The 15,211-nt window shown below is 42.3% G+C and overlaps 1 protein-coding gene across 1 annotated transcript in view; it reads right to left on the bottom strand.

Annotated features, from left to right (window-relative positions):
* LOC124798494 (peroxiredoxin-6-like) overlaps window positions 1-15,211 on the bottom strand; it is a 155,648-nt gene that overhangs the window by 10,147 nt on the left and 130,290 nt on the right. Inside the window, exons 3-4 of the mRNA XM_047261930.1 lie at window positions 9,480-9,697; window positions 443-515 (exon numbers count right to left, since the gene is read on the bottom strand). Coding sequence (XP_047117886.1) covers window positions 443-515; window positions 9,480-9,697 — 291 coding nt within the window. The remainder of the gene's footprint in view (window positions 1-442; window positions 516-9,479; window positions 9,698-15,211) is intronic.

Genomic DNA, 15,211 nt, shown 5'->3' with positions numbered 1-15,211 from the left:
TGAGGCACGCAAGCCTCCCTACCAACGGCATGGTCTATGATTCATGGGGGGGGAAGGTACTAACTCGAAATTGGAAGAAAATAAATATGTGGCACAACTTGACTAAATGAAGGGGTGGGTTGATGTCCAAGTAATTCGTGGCACCAAAGAATTGTCAATTTGGTACTGAGGAGATGCGTGCGAAATATATACTGTGCACGGAGAGCAAGGTTTGACTACAGCAATAACGTTAGAGGTCAGACTTGACTAGCAGAATCCCGCATGTGTACCAATATAATAAGAACAAAAATTTACTGGAAAACATCGCCAATGTGCTGTATGCGAGAAATAGTAGCCATGCATCAGCAGTGGTCGTATTTCACGATTAATTAACGCGTATCGTGACACATTAACACTGCTGCGAGTTGCCGTCGCATCGTTATGATTTATGAACGCTACTTACCGTCCAGTCAACTGGGGTGACGACGCGAAGTCTTTCCGTGAGCATAAGTGAATCGATTACCCTCAGTATCTCACTGTAACAGAAATATATATGAATATGAGATAGCGTTTTGCTTAAGGTTACAAGAATATTACAGCAGTTATAAAAAATTACTACAACCAGTCACAATTTCGTCGAATGATTGTTTTGATATCTGCAATGAGCACCGTTCATAAAGTATTTCTTAGCAGATCAACGATTGCGTGCGACAGTTCTACAAATCTGAGAAACGGTATCCCTTTGAGGGGGGGGGGGGGGGGGGCAGCAATGTGTATGCCTGGAGGCTTTCAGACAGAATTTTCTTTAGTTCTTTTTACTCTTTCTTTTCTTTCATTAATGCAATCTATGTTACATAACATACGTAAATATGCACAAAATATTGTACATGTGTATTTTTTGTCATATGACTGTTATGCAAAGAGGAATCAATGATGTAAAAAGAAAGACAGCACGATTGATCACAAGCTTGTTTGGTCTACGAAAGAACGTCATGGAAATACTGAAAAATCTAAACAGGCAGGAAGCAACCTGGGATGGACTCCGTACAAAAAGTTAAAAACAGCAGTACTAAGTAATGAGTCTAGAAAAACACTACACCTCGCTAGGTATCTCTGCCGTAGGAACTGTGAACTGAAGACTATTTTATAGCGCGCACAATGGCATTTAAGCAGTTATTTTTCTCGCGCTCCATCTGACGACCACAACAGGAATAAACCGTTGTGTTGTTGTGCTCTTCAGTCTGAAGACTGGTTTGAGGCTTTTTTTTATCTGCTTACTGTATTCATCTTTTGGCCTCCTACGGTTTTTACCCCACACATTTCGCTCCAGTGCTAAATTTCGTGATCTCTTGATGTCTCAGAATGTGTCCTACCGACCGATCCCTTCTTCCATTCAGGTTGTACCACAGACTTCGTGTCTCCGCAATTCTGTAAAGTACCACCTCATTAGTCACGTGATGTATCCATCTAATCTTCAGTATTCTTTCGAATCTCCACGTTTCAAATGCTTCTATTCTCTTCCTATCTAAACAGTTTGTCGTCCACATTTTACTTCCATACACGGCTACACTACAAAAAATACCTTCAGGAAAGACTTCCTAGCACTTAAGTCTATATTTGTATGTTAACAAATTTCTCTTCTTCAGAAATGCTTTTCCTGTCATTGTCAGTTGACACTTTGATCCATCATCAGTTATTTTGCTGCCAAAGTAGCGAAACTCATATACTGATTTAAATATCTCGTTTCGTAATCTAATTTCCTCAGCATCACCTGATTTAATTCGACTGCATTCCGTAATACTTGTTTCGCTTTTGTTGGAATTCGTTTTGTATCCTCCTTTCGGTACACCGTGCATTCCGTTCAACTGTCTCTGACAGAATCACAGAGTCATCGGAAAACCTCAAAGTCTTTATTTCTTCTCCCTGAACTTTAATTCCTAGTCCAAATTTTTGTTTGGTTTCCTTTACCGCTTGCTCAACATACCGATTGAATAATATTGGGGGTAGGCTACAACTATGTCTCACTCCCTTCTCAATCACTGCTTCCCTTTCATGCCTCTCGACTTTTACAACAGCCGTCCTGTTTCTGTACAAGTTGTAAATAACGTTTCGCTCCCTGATTGTACCCCTGCTACCTTCAGAAGTTCAAAGAGAGTATTCCGGCCAACATTATCATAAGTTTTCTCTAAGTCTACAAATGCTAGAAAAGTAGGTTTGATTTTCGATCAACTAGCTTCTGAGATACGTCGTAGGGTCACTATTGCCTGACGTTTTCCTACATTTCTCCGAAACTCAAACTGCTCTTCCAGGACCTAGGTTTCTACCAGATTTTCCATTCTCCTGAAAAAAATTCGTGTTAGTATTTTGCCACCATGACTTATTAAACCATAGTGTGATAATTTTTATACCTGTCAGCAACTGATTTCTTTTCGATTGGAATTATTACATTCTTCTTGATGTTCGAGGTTATTTCGCCTGCCTCATAGATCTTGTGCACCACATGGGAAAGTCTACTACCGGAGTCTCGTTTCGACTTAGGTCTTTCAATGATTTGTCAAATTCTTCTCGTCGTAGTATTTGATATACTGAGAAGTTCCGTCTGTAACGCATCTGACAGTGGTTTTCAGAATATTGATATAGATCTCATAACCCCATCTCCAAAAGGCAGTATACATTTATTATTCATCTTTACATGTGTAAAATGAAAAGAAAGTCTTTTTCTACAATGAAACAGAGTACATACTGTGATGTTTACTAATGAAAAAACAGTCACGATCGCAAAATATCATTTACTTAAAATGACCGGTTTCGGCAGCTACAGCAGGCCATGTTCAGGTTCACTGCACAATTTGCTGGAGCTGGCGACGTGCTGAGCAGCTGCGTGTTATTATGGCGATAACTGCTCAAGTTATCGCCTTGGCAACACGCGACTGCTCAACACGTCGCAATCTCCAGTAACTAGTGCAATCAATCTAACGATGACCTACTGCAGCTGCCGAAACCGGCCATTTTAAGTAAATGATATTTTGCGATCGTGACTGTTTCTTCATAAGTAAATAGCCTTCTTCTGTGTTTTTCCTTTCACCAAGCATATGTTTTTCTTATTTCATTCTTTTAAATTTCTTTTGTTTTCTTTTTTTTGTTTGGGAGAAGGGGAGGGGGGTGGGGGGAGAGAGAATCATCAGTCTTGTGATGGTTTGATGCAGCCCGCTACGAATTCCTCTCGGAACTTACAACCAATCTCCTCAATTATTTGTTGACTGTATTCGAATCTTTGTCATCCACTAGTTTTTACACTCTACGGATCCCTCTAGTACCACGAAAGTTTTTCCTAGATGTCTGAACACATGTCCTCTCACGCTGAGCCGTCTTCTTATTTATGTTTCCCACGTGTAACTCTTCTTTCAGATTCTGTAGAGAACCACCTCATTCATTGTATTATCAGTACACATGACTTTCTAAATTCTCCTATAGTACCACATCTCAAACGCTTCGATTTTGCTATTTTCCGATTTTCCCACAGTCCATGATTTACTTAGATACGATGCTGAGCTCCAATGTACATTCTCAGAAACTCCTTACTGAAATTAATGACGATATTTGATACCAGCAGACTTCTTGGAATACCGTCTAGTTTGTTCTTTATGTCCTCCTTACTTCATCCTTCGCGTGTTACTTTGTTTAGAAGGTAGCAGAATTACTTCATTTGCTCTACTCCTTGGTCACCAATTTTGATGTTAAATTTATTGTTGCTCTTAAATCTGCTTCTCTTCGTTACTTTCATTTTTCTTCGGTTTACTATCAATCAATATTCCGCGCTCAGGAGACTGCTCATTATATTCAGTATGCCCTGTTTCCACGTTTCGACTGAGGAGAGGATGTCATCAGAAAATCTTATAATTATCTTTTCAGCCTTTTTTATCCCACTAGCGAAACTTTTTTAAAATCCATAATTGATTCTGCGACGTCTAGATTGAACAGTACCGGTGAAAGACTATATCCCTGTCTTACGCCCTTTTTAACCCGAGCACTTCTTTCCTGATCTCCCCTGTCCAGATTCTAATCTCTCATAACTGCTACATTTTCATCCTATTCCATGTATTTTACTCTTTTGAAAATTATCGCAGATATTATCTCTTTTTCAACATCTTTAACAGGTTGCTTGCAGAAACTCGCCACTGTTATTTACATTCTTATTCATTAGGATGACAAACAGGAACCGTTCCCATTACCTTCGTAATAGTTACGTTACCAGAACTCTGTTCTCTTTCAGTTTCACTCCCCTACATCTTATCAGTTCTATCTAATGCTAGTCAACTCACTCTCGTCAGATTTTTCAAAATATTCAAACTTTTAAGTTCTTCTTCACTTCAAGGTCTAGGCAGTGGGCCTATTCCGATTTCACATATTCAAGATCATTTTTTCTCTCGACCTTCCAATGTGTCTTTTTTTCCTAAGGGCTTGTGCTTGTTTACAATGACTGGAATTGTGACCAGTTCAACGTATTTAAGATATTGCCTCTTCTTCCACTTTATTGTTTTAAGTATTACTGTTTCTTCTCGTATGTTGTCTTTTTCTGTAAGCTTTCATGTCTTTATTTCTTTTTCAGTTCAAGATTCACAACGATGGTGCAGGCTACTGCTTTGTAAAACTTTAATTTGGTGTCTTTTTTCGTCTCATTCTTCAATGTTTTACACGTAGCTCCACATACCTGCTGAAGTTTATTGATTTTGCTCTGTACATCATTATCGTTATTTAAGTTGATATCGCATCCTACACATTTAAAAATGGGGACTTGTTCCGGCGCCTTGTCTTCAGTAAAATTTTTGTTGGGTTGGTCGTTTTCTGTACTGAGAGATAGCCGTAATTTTAGTGGCGGTTATTTTCAGATTCTTAGTTCATATAATCTATACAGGGAACGTTGTAAATTTGATTCCTTTTTGTGTATTAAGACTGCATCATCTGCGTACAGTATAGCGTTCAGATGATAGCTTCTTTTTAGTTGTATATTTTCATATATTTGATTCGTCCATTTTCTTATAAGATCCTCAATACAGATGATAAAAAGTGTCGGTGTAAAGCTACATCCTATCCTGACGCCGTGATTTATTATTATCTCTTCCGTTTTTGAGCCGCTTGTGTTTACGATTATCTTGGAAACTTCATACAAGTTTCTGATTGCCTGTACTAGACGTATGGGATATCCTATTTGATCTGCTATTGTCTATAGACTGTTTCTAATGACCGAGTCAAAAATTTCCTAGAAGTCAATTAAAAGCAACCTGTGTGCCTAGATAGTCATCGCGTTGTTTTTCTAGAATATTTCAATACTGAAAATAATATCGTTCTGGGAGCGTCCCTCCTAAAATCACTCCAGTTACGGATAACATAATTGGTAGCAGGTCTCAGGCTGTGAAGAGGCAACCGCTCCCAATGGACTTATCTGGAGACAGGCTAACGCCCTGTTCAGGGGAGAAAATATAACACTTCCAAGTAACAAACAGCTTAAGTGTGGGTCTGTTTAGGACCTAATTTTTCATTAGGTGAGCTTAGAATATTACAAAGAAGCTTAGAATATTACAAAGAAGAGCTATTTTTTCTTACCCTTTTTCTACGGTCTCGTTTCACATGTGTGAAAATTGTTCCATTAATTTTTTGCGTAAGTCTCCTTAGTTGTATTTCGTGAGAAAAAGAATGTTCACTTGCGTTCTTGTGCTATGAGCAGGCTGAAAATAGCCGTAACTTCCTGCAGATTTTGTACTCCTAATTAGCGCACACAGTCTGACAGTGCACGCGGCGTTACGTACATGCTCTCCGGTCGGACAGTAGCTGTTGTTCTGTGCTGTAGTCAATGCGTCCGTTATTACCGCCGTCAGTTTCGACCCCCAAGGAGCGAATGGTCACCCACACGTTGTAACACTAAGATTACATCCTGGCGACTTTTCAGTAGCTTCTGCGTTGAATAGAGCCTCGCCGCTTGTTGACGAATATAACTGATCCGTAATAATGTCGAAGATTTGATTTACATTACCTTATATGGAGAGCGAACGTGGTGAGATGTTTGTGATGATACAAGTGTGACTGGGTTATTGGTTCAGTATTATTGTTTCCTGTGAGCATTCTTTACTTGAACAGTCTAGTCTTTGTGTTTTGTTAATCTGCGTTGCTAAAGTTGATGTTTTGACCTCTGTGAGGATCATTCCATGTTACTTTATGGTAAGGGGAAATATTTCTCTAAAAACACCGACAGCATGAGCTCAATTGTGATGACCCAGAAATCGGATTAGATACTGTGCGGCAACTGTTCAACACAGTTTAAATCGAGGGAGCAGTTTATCTGGTGCGCTTAGACAGGTGAAGTGCCTCATCACACTCCCTTTTATCTCACTTGTACAAGTCCCAGTTACGACACTGATCAAATTAACTAATTACGCCTACACACATATCAGAACTGAGGGAGTTTGGTGCAGTCAATGAAGATGAGAATGCAAATAGGTGGATAGGAAGTTCAAATGAAACTGTATGCCAGCAGAGAACTTTTTAAGTCTCAAACATCTGTGACGTATATATGCAGACTGAAGTGATGAATGGAAATTTATACCAAGGCTGGGATTCGAACTGGGTCTCTTTCTCACTAGGCAGATGCGCTAACCACTACACCACCTTGGCACAGTTTCTTTGCACAACTCCACGGACTACCCTAGCAAGCCTCCCTTCTCAATCCAGGTTCCCATTCAAGTGTGCTTTCATCTTTCTTCGACTGATTCTCAGTCCATATTCTGTAATCATTAGATTGTTCATTCCATTCAGCGTATTATGTAATTCTTGTTCACTTTCACTCGGGATAGCAATGTCATCAGCGAATCGTATAATTGATATCCTTTCACCTTGAATTTTGATTCCACTCCAGAACCTTTTTTTTCATTTCCATCATTGCTTCTTTGAACAGACTGAACGATAGGGGGGAAAGACTACATTCCTGTCTTACACCCTTTTTAAACCGAGAACATCGTTCTTCGTCCTTCACTCTTATTTTCTCTAAAAAATGGTTCAAATGGCTCTGAGCACTATGGGACTTAACAGCTTAGGTCATCAGCCCCCTAGAACTTAGAACTACTTAAACCTAACTAACCTAAGGGCATCACACACATCCATGCCCGAGGCAGGATTCGAACCTGCGATCGCAGCAGCCGCGCGGTTCCGGACTGCGCGCCTAGAACCGCTAGACCACCGCGACCGGCTATTATTCTTCTCTCTTGGCTCTTGTACGTATTGTGTATTACTCGTCTCTCCGTATAGCTTACGCCTATTTTCCTCAGAATTTCTAACATCTTGCACCATGTTGAGTTGTCGAACCTTGTTTCCAGGTCGACAAATCCTATGAAGATGTCTTGATTTTTCTTTACTCTTGCTTCCATTATGAACCGCAACGTCAGCACTACCTCTTGGTGCCTTTACCTTTCCTAAGGCCAAATTGATTGTCATCTAACACAACTTCAATTTTCTTTTTTAATTTTTCTGTATGTCATTGTTGTCAGCAGTTTGGATGGATGGATTGTTAAGCTGATTGGATGATAATTCTCGCACTTGTCGTCTCCTACAGTCTTCGGAATTGTATGGATGATATCTTTCAGAAAATCAGATGATATATCGCCAGACTCGTACATTCTACACACAGACGTGAACAGTCGTTTGGTTGCCACTTCCTCCGAAAATTTGAGAAATTCTGAATGGAATGTTATCTATTCTTTCTGATTGTATGTTATCTATCCCTTCTTAAGTCTTCCAAAGCTCTTTTAAATTTCGATTATAATACTGGATCTCCTGTCTCTTTCTTATCGACTCCTGTTTCTTCTTCTATCACATCAGACAAGTCTTCCCCTAGTAGATATCTTCAACGTACTCTTGCCACGTAGCCGCTCTTTCCTCTGCATCTAACAGTGGAATTCCTATTGCACTACTGTTACAAAATATTAGTCACCCTCTTAGCGCACTGGTCTCTTCGAAGAGCTGTATATGGAGAAAACTGGTATCTGGCAATCACGTGAACGTCGACCATACACTGAAGTCCTGTAAGTGAGGCCGTGTGTATTTGCCAGTCGGTTGTGTGGAGTGAAAACGGTGACGTGTATCAACATGGAGATGTGACGGAATAGCAGAAGGGAACTATCGAAATTGGACGTGCGAATGACTACACAGTTAATGAAGTTTCCCGTAGTGTTGATGTATGAAAATATCTTATCTGGCGGATTTACATAGAAAGGTGTACCGCTCGCCACATAAAATAGCTTAAAAATAGTGGTGGTAAAAAGATCCTCATCTACACCCCTTGTCAGTGACTATCAGTTGCAAACAGACGTATTCAATGGGCCAAAGGAGTTGCAGAAATTGGACGGTAGCTGAGTGGTAGGCGGGTAATGTCATCTGATGTCCGGAGGGGAAAGAGCGCCTGGTCCCCGGCACGAATCCGCCCGGCGATTTGTGTCGAGGTCCGACGAACCGGCCAGTCTGTGGATGGTTTTTAGGCGATTTTCCATCTGCCTCGGTGAATGCGGGCTGGTTCCCATTACTCTACCACGCAAACATAGGGGCTACACTCGTCTTGTGTGAGACGTTCCGGGGGGGGGGGGGGGGGAGGGGGGTCCACCGGGGGCCGAACCGCACAATAACCCTGGGCTCGGTGTGGGGCGGCGGAGGGGTGAAGTGGACTGCGGTAGTCGTCGTGGGGTTGTGGACCACTGAGGCTGCAGCGGGGATGAAGCCTCTCCATCGTTTCTAGGTCCCCGGTTAACATACAATACAATACATACAATGTCATCTGATGAGTCGCGTCTTGCCCCCTCTTAAATTATTATGTAAGACGCCAAAGCATTGACAGTTCAATTAGGTGTTCAACTCATAGTGTGTCGGAGCGTGTAGTTCAAGCCAGATGATGTTCTGTGGGTGTTTCTCGCATCATGATTTGGGTCCAAAGATTTAGGTTACTGTAGACGTGAACCAGGATGCTTATGCCACCACTCTCAGTGACCAAGTGTTGCTCTTCTCCTATATTTTCATGTAGACAGTCCGAAGGTTTACAGGGCTGCACGTCACCGGTGGACACTCAGGGGCGCTACTAAGCCTCGGAAGGTCCGCCAAATCACTCGATCTTAATTCCTAGAAAATGTCTATGACTGTTTGGAAATGCAAGTGAAATGTAGCCATTGACATCCCCCAAATTTCTGCCTCTACACGATTTTTAACGTCAGTGAGTGGCTTCAGATGGATATAATATAGCTGAAGAAACTTGTGGGCTCATTCGTCACTGAGTGGAGACCATTGTCTAGGGCTTGAGGTGACTAATTTTTGAGCGGTGTGTTTCGATGAGAGATTGGAAGACCAAGGAAACCATGACAACAATTTCCTTTGTGACTGGATTATCGAATTTCCCACTACTTCGAAGAAGAACGGGGAGGAGAGTGATGAAGCAGCAGCAGTGAGGCTGGCACGCGCGGACTCACTCGACGTTGCGGCCGGTGGTGTTGGGGTAGTACATGGAGAGCCGGAGGCGGCGGTCGGGCGCGATGATGAGCACGGCGCGCACGCTGACCGGGTCGCCCTCCGCGGTGCGCTCGGACTCGTCCAGCATGTCCAGCGCCACGGCCAGCTCGCGCGTCTCGTCCGCGATGATGGGGTACGGGAACTCCGCCGGCAGGTTGCGCGCGAACGACCGGATGTCCTGTGGGCGGAAACAGGCGTCAGTCCTCTGCACGAAATCCACCACAGGCACCGTCACCACCACCACCACCACCACCACCACCACTTCCGCCTCCATCGCCGGCAGCACCACCTGCTCTGAATGGACTCACTTTGTGTAGGACAGGAGTACTTACACACAGAATATTTCTAGATCGCAAAGTGCTTATTATTCCCTATGACGCTCTTCGGTCATAATCGTCATCACATCTAATAAAGCAACTGGAAACATATGAGAAGCAATACCTTGTGAGCTAGTTAACAAAACGATAAGCGCAGAACATCGTAACCCAGTGAATATGTACCAAAATAACGCCTGAAGCTTAGATACAATGTATGTCAACAACTTTACTGTGCGTTGCAGAGGTAAGTGACGGTTGAACATTACACACAATAACTTTATATGATAAAATAACGCAAAAGTACATTATTGTTGTTGTGGTCTTCAGTCAGAAGATTGGTTTGAAGCAGCTGTCTATGCTGTGCAAGCACTTTCATCTCTACATAAGCGCTACAACTTATCTACATTTGAGCCTGCTTGCTGTGTTGAAGCCTTCCTCCGTTCCCTCCCCCCCCCCCCCCTTCCTCCTTCCGCCCCCGCCCCCACCCGGATCCCTACATACTTCCATCCATTACCAAATTAATCCCTGATGCCTCAGGATATGCCCTATGAACTGATCGCCTCTTTTAATTAACTTTTATCATAAATACTTTTTCTTCATAACTCGGTTCAGCGCCACCTCATCAGTTATCCAATCAAAGTGATTAAAAAAGCAACAAACTCGCTCTCCAAGCATCAAGTGCGTTTACATAATACTGCTCTTTGCTCAGTTTCAACTGTAAAATACCGAGTGATTATAATTAAAGTGCACGGAGGTCCAGTGTAGACTGTAATTATCGTATGGCAGCGAAACTTGGTAGGTATGCTAATGCGTTAATGCGGAACCGATTTACGCTGGAAAATATTAGTTCCAATTTTGGCCACCCGGTTCAAAACTGGCGCTGTAAACCATCTCGTCGACGTTTCCGGTGTCCATATTGAACAAACTGTGTAAGTTGCTGTTGTTAAGAAAATCAACATTATGATGTAGTTGTTTGACGTTTTGTGACGACGTCCCGTTCCTAATCCACTGCATGTGGAAAAAAATATATGTACTTTTTATCATTTACAGCGCCAGAGTTTCACTTGGTTGTCCAATCGGAACTAACTTTTTCGCAGCGAAAATCGTTCCCACATTAATGCATTATAATATCTAGAAAGTTTCGCTGTCATACGTTAATTACAGCCCACACTATAGTAGTTGCGCCTAATTATATGTACCTGGTACAAAAGTATGAAATATAACAGATACTATCAGACACAGAAAGGAAAGACGGAAGGAAAGTAATAAACACATATATTTTTTTTGTTACCACTATATTAAAAATGGCTCTGAGCACTATGGGACTCAACTGCTGAGGTCATTAGTCCCCTAGAACTTAGAACTAGTTAAACCTAACTAACCTAAGGACATCACAAACATCCATGCCCGAGGCAGGATTCGAACCTGCGACCGTAGCGGTTCCAGACTGCAGCGCCTTTAACCGCACGGCCACTTCGGCCGGCTGTTACCACTATATTAAAAATCTGTGTGTAAGTTCACATGTCACAAAACGAAACAATGCCTTCAGGTTAAATGGAAGTAAATCAAATAAACCCTACACGATCGCTTCATTTTTTCCTTTCGGCATCTATCTAATATACACTATGTGACCAAAGTATCCGGACACCTGGCTGAAAATGACTTACAAGTTCATGGCGCCCTCCATCGGTAATGCCAGAATTCAATATGGTATTGGCCCACCCTCAGTCTTGATGACAGCTTCCACTCTCGCAGGCATGAGTTCAATCAGGTGCTGGAAGGTTCCTTGGGAAACGGCAGCCCATTCTTCACGGAGTGCTGTATTGAGGAGAGGTATCTATGCCGGTCGGTGAGACCTCACACGAAGTCGGCGTTCCAAAACATCCCAAAGGTGTTCTGTAGGAGCCGGCCGGTATGGCTGTGCGGTTCTAGGTGCTTCAGTCTGGAACCGCGTGACTGTTACGGTCGCAGGTTCGAATCCTGCCTCGGGCATGGATGTGTGTGATGTCCTTAGGTTAGTTAGGTCCAAGTAATTCTAAGTTCTAGGGGTATGATGACCACAGATGTTAAGTCTCATAGTGCTCAGAGCGATTTGAACCATTTGTTCCGTAGGATTCAGGTCAGGACTCTGAGCAGGCCACTCCATTACAGCGATGTTATTGTCGTCTAACCACTCCGCCAAAGGCAGTGAATTATGAACAGGTGCTCGATCGTGTTGAAAGATGCAATCGCCATCCACGAATTGCTCTTCAACAGTGGGAAGCAAGAAGGTGCTTAAAACATCAATGTAGGACTGTGCTGCGATAGTACAACGCGAAATAACAGTGGATGCAAGTCCCCTCCATGAAGAAAACGACTACACCATAACGCCATCGCCTCCGAATTTTACCGTTGGCACTACACACGCTGGCAGATAACATTCACCGGGCATTCGCCATACCCACACCCTGCCGTCAGATCATCACACTGTGGACCGTGATTCGCCACTCCACTCGTTTTTCCACTATTCAGTCGTTCAATGTTCACGCTCTTTACACTAATCGAGGCGTCGTTTGGCATTTACCGGCGTGATGTGTGGCTTATGAGCAGCCGCTCGACCATGAAATCCAAGTTTTCTCACCTCCCGCCTAACTGTCACATTACTTGCAGTGGATCCTGATGCAGTTTGGAATTCCTGTGTGATGGTCTGGATAGATGTCTCCCTATTACACTTTACGACCCTCTAGAAATGTCGGCGGTCTCTGTCATGTCAGTCAACAGACGAGATCGGCCCGTACGCTTTTGTGCAGTAAGTGCCCCTTCACGTTTCCACTTCACTATTACATCGGAAACAGTGGACCTAGGGATATTTAGGAGTGTGAAAATCTCGCGTACAGACGTATGACACAAGTGACACCCAATCACCTGACCACGTTCAAAGTCCACGAGTTCCGCGGAGCGCCCCATTCTGCTCTCTCACGATGTCTAATGATTACTGAGGTCGCTGATATGGAGTACCTGGCAGTAGGTGGCAGCACAATGCACCTAATATGAAAAACGTAAGTTTTGGGGGTGTCCGGGTACTTTTGATCACGTTGGATACATACATACATACATACATTCATAAAAGGGATATAAAGTGTATATTATACTTTTGCACACTCTGGCTCGAAGATGATGTACACATTGATCCGTATTGATCATGGGATTGATGTAGACACATATGTGTAGAAAATTTATACAGAGTAAAAATCGCATCAATTTATCCAGCTGTCTATTATCCTATCGTCTCGGCTGGATATCCATAATCTGAGGTACTACCATTGTGCTTGTAAGATAGTCCCTGGTTAATACGAAGAATGGATTGGTTGCAGTGGACACTAGAACTCATCGTAGTGTGTTGCATTTTAGGGAGCACACTGATGACAAGTTACGCAGTTAGCAACAATGGGTAGCTGAATATCGGAATGCAGAGTAAGGGCTCCAGCTACAATGTTACCCCATGCGCTTGTTCCATATTACCATGGGCTTCATAATTTGCGTTCACCTAATAAGAAGTAGGAAAAGGCTCGCTATTAATACAGTTGCGGCCATCTAAGCCTAAATTATGTACACATATCCTAATAGGGCAGATATTTGTTTCAACTGCGATTTTTCGCAATTTCGAGCATTGCGTACGTCATAGCCATAGCATAGCGTGAAGACTCCTGTAACATTTCTAGTTCTAATTATCATCCTTCCTCGAAGAAGGCCAGAAGAGATCAAACAGTAATTCACTTTTCGTCAAGGATTGATGACTGTGTCGACCTTTCGTGTAGGAACTGTAGGCATGGAGGAATTTAGACAACTTACAGAAAACGCCGTGAAGAAGTTGAACTAGAAGGCGAAGATCCAGGATCCAGTTTTTTCGTAAACAAGGGAATAATTTACACTGAGCTGTGTAGGCGAAATATTAGCAGGGCAACATTGCCAAAGTTAATGGAGTGCCCAGTGACTAGGTAGCGACAGGGTACACAATATGTGCTTTCTCAAGCATCTGATGCAACAACGAGCGATAGCGAAGGCCTCCATTTTGTGAAGTTAACGTCTACGGATCAGTTTTACTGAAGAACCATCCCGCTCAGGTTTCCTAATATACAAACAACAAACAACATCATCGAGGAATGTTACACAAGAGAGCACTAATTTTATCTTAACACACAGCTCTACAGCACTGCGATTAACACGGACGCGCTGAAACCGATGCATCATTCCGGAAGACAGATGTCATGTAATAGTGCCGCCTATTTTTGGTTAAAAGTCTGAATGGGAGAAAAAAGACTCCGTTGAAAATACACAATCGATTTTTGTCCAAATTTTTATACCCAAGCGAAGAATGGGAAGCGGATAAATGGAAAAATTGATTAGCGCGTGGTCTAGTTCTCCAAAAATATTTTGTTGCTTGAAAGTAAGAAGGGTAAATAAGGAAAACTTAATTACTGATTTGAGGGGAAAATACGCTATGGATTTTTGTCTCAATTTTCGTAGCCAAACAAAGAGCGGAAAATGAACAAATGAGGTATCAAACTGACAAACGTGAGGTGTAGTTTTGCAAAAAAGATTTTATTGTTTGAAGGTAATCATGATTATTGAAAAAATTGATTGATTTGAGGGAAAATTGAAATTATTTCACTAACATCTGCTGCTAGCTATGTATATGAAGTGTCAAAGAACGCATAAAAAATTAAATTGGTTTCATATTTTACTGTCAATAAAAAGTGGTTCTCTAACCTGTTTTATTTTTTACATTTAGACATATCATTCATATTTTTAGACAAATCATTTCACAACACATTTCACTGTTTTACCGGTTTTTTCTGTCTTCCTTTTCCGTGGCAAAGAAGTTGTGAGAGCATGCAAGATCCAACAGACACTCCCACACAACGTTGTCACCCAAATTGTCAATTTGAAAGAATTTGTGTAGTAGTTTGAAGACACGTTTCGTGTAGCGTGTTCAAGCTCTCCTGTGCTTGGGAGGTAAACAAATTGAGATATTCATATTTTTAGGGCAAGTGATAAATTCAAAATCAAGTTCAATCCCTCACAACTCTCATTAATCTCCTCTCCGAAGTGGGGGGAAAAAATGAAACGCGGTTATGACGTATTTGGCCGGGAGTCCTCTTTTGGGGCGTTTGGCAGCCTGATAAAAGTTTTTTATCTGACGCCACCTCGGCGACTTGCGCCTCGATAAAGATGATGAAATGATTATGAGGGCAATAGACAGACACACACATAAACAAACAAAAATACACACACACCCCGAGCGAAGGAAAGCGCCGACACGACCAGCAACCGAACCTGAGGCTTCGATATCGAGAGTCAGCAAAGCGAACCGCAAGACCACAGTCTGCTCATCC

This window comes from Schistocerca piceifrons, chromosome 5 (genome assembly GCF_021461385.2).
Source record: "Schistocerca piceifrons isolate TAMUIC-IGC-003096 chromosome 5, iqSchPice1.1, whole genome shotgun sequence".
Classification (NCBI taxonomy): Eukaryota; Metazoa; Arthropoda; class Insecta; order Orthoptera; family Acrididae; genus Schistocerca; species Schistocerca piceifrons.
The sequence above is the reverse complement of the archived record's forward strand: the minus strand, read 5'-3'. Positions and strand labels throughout refer to the sequence as shown.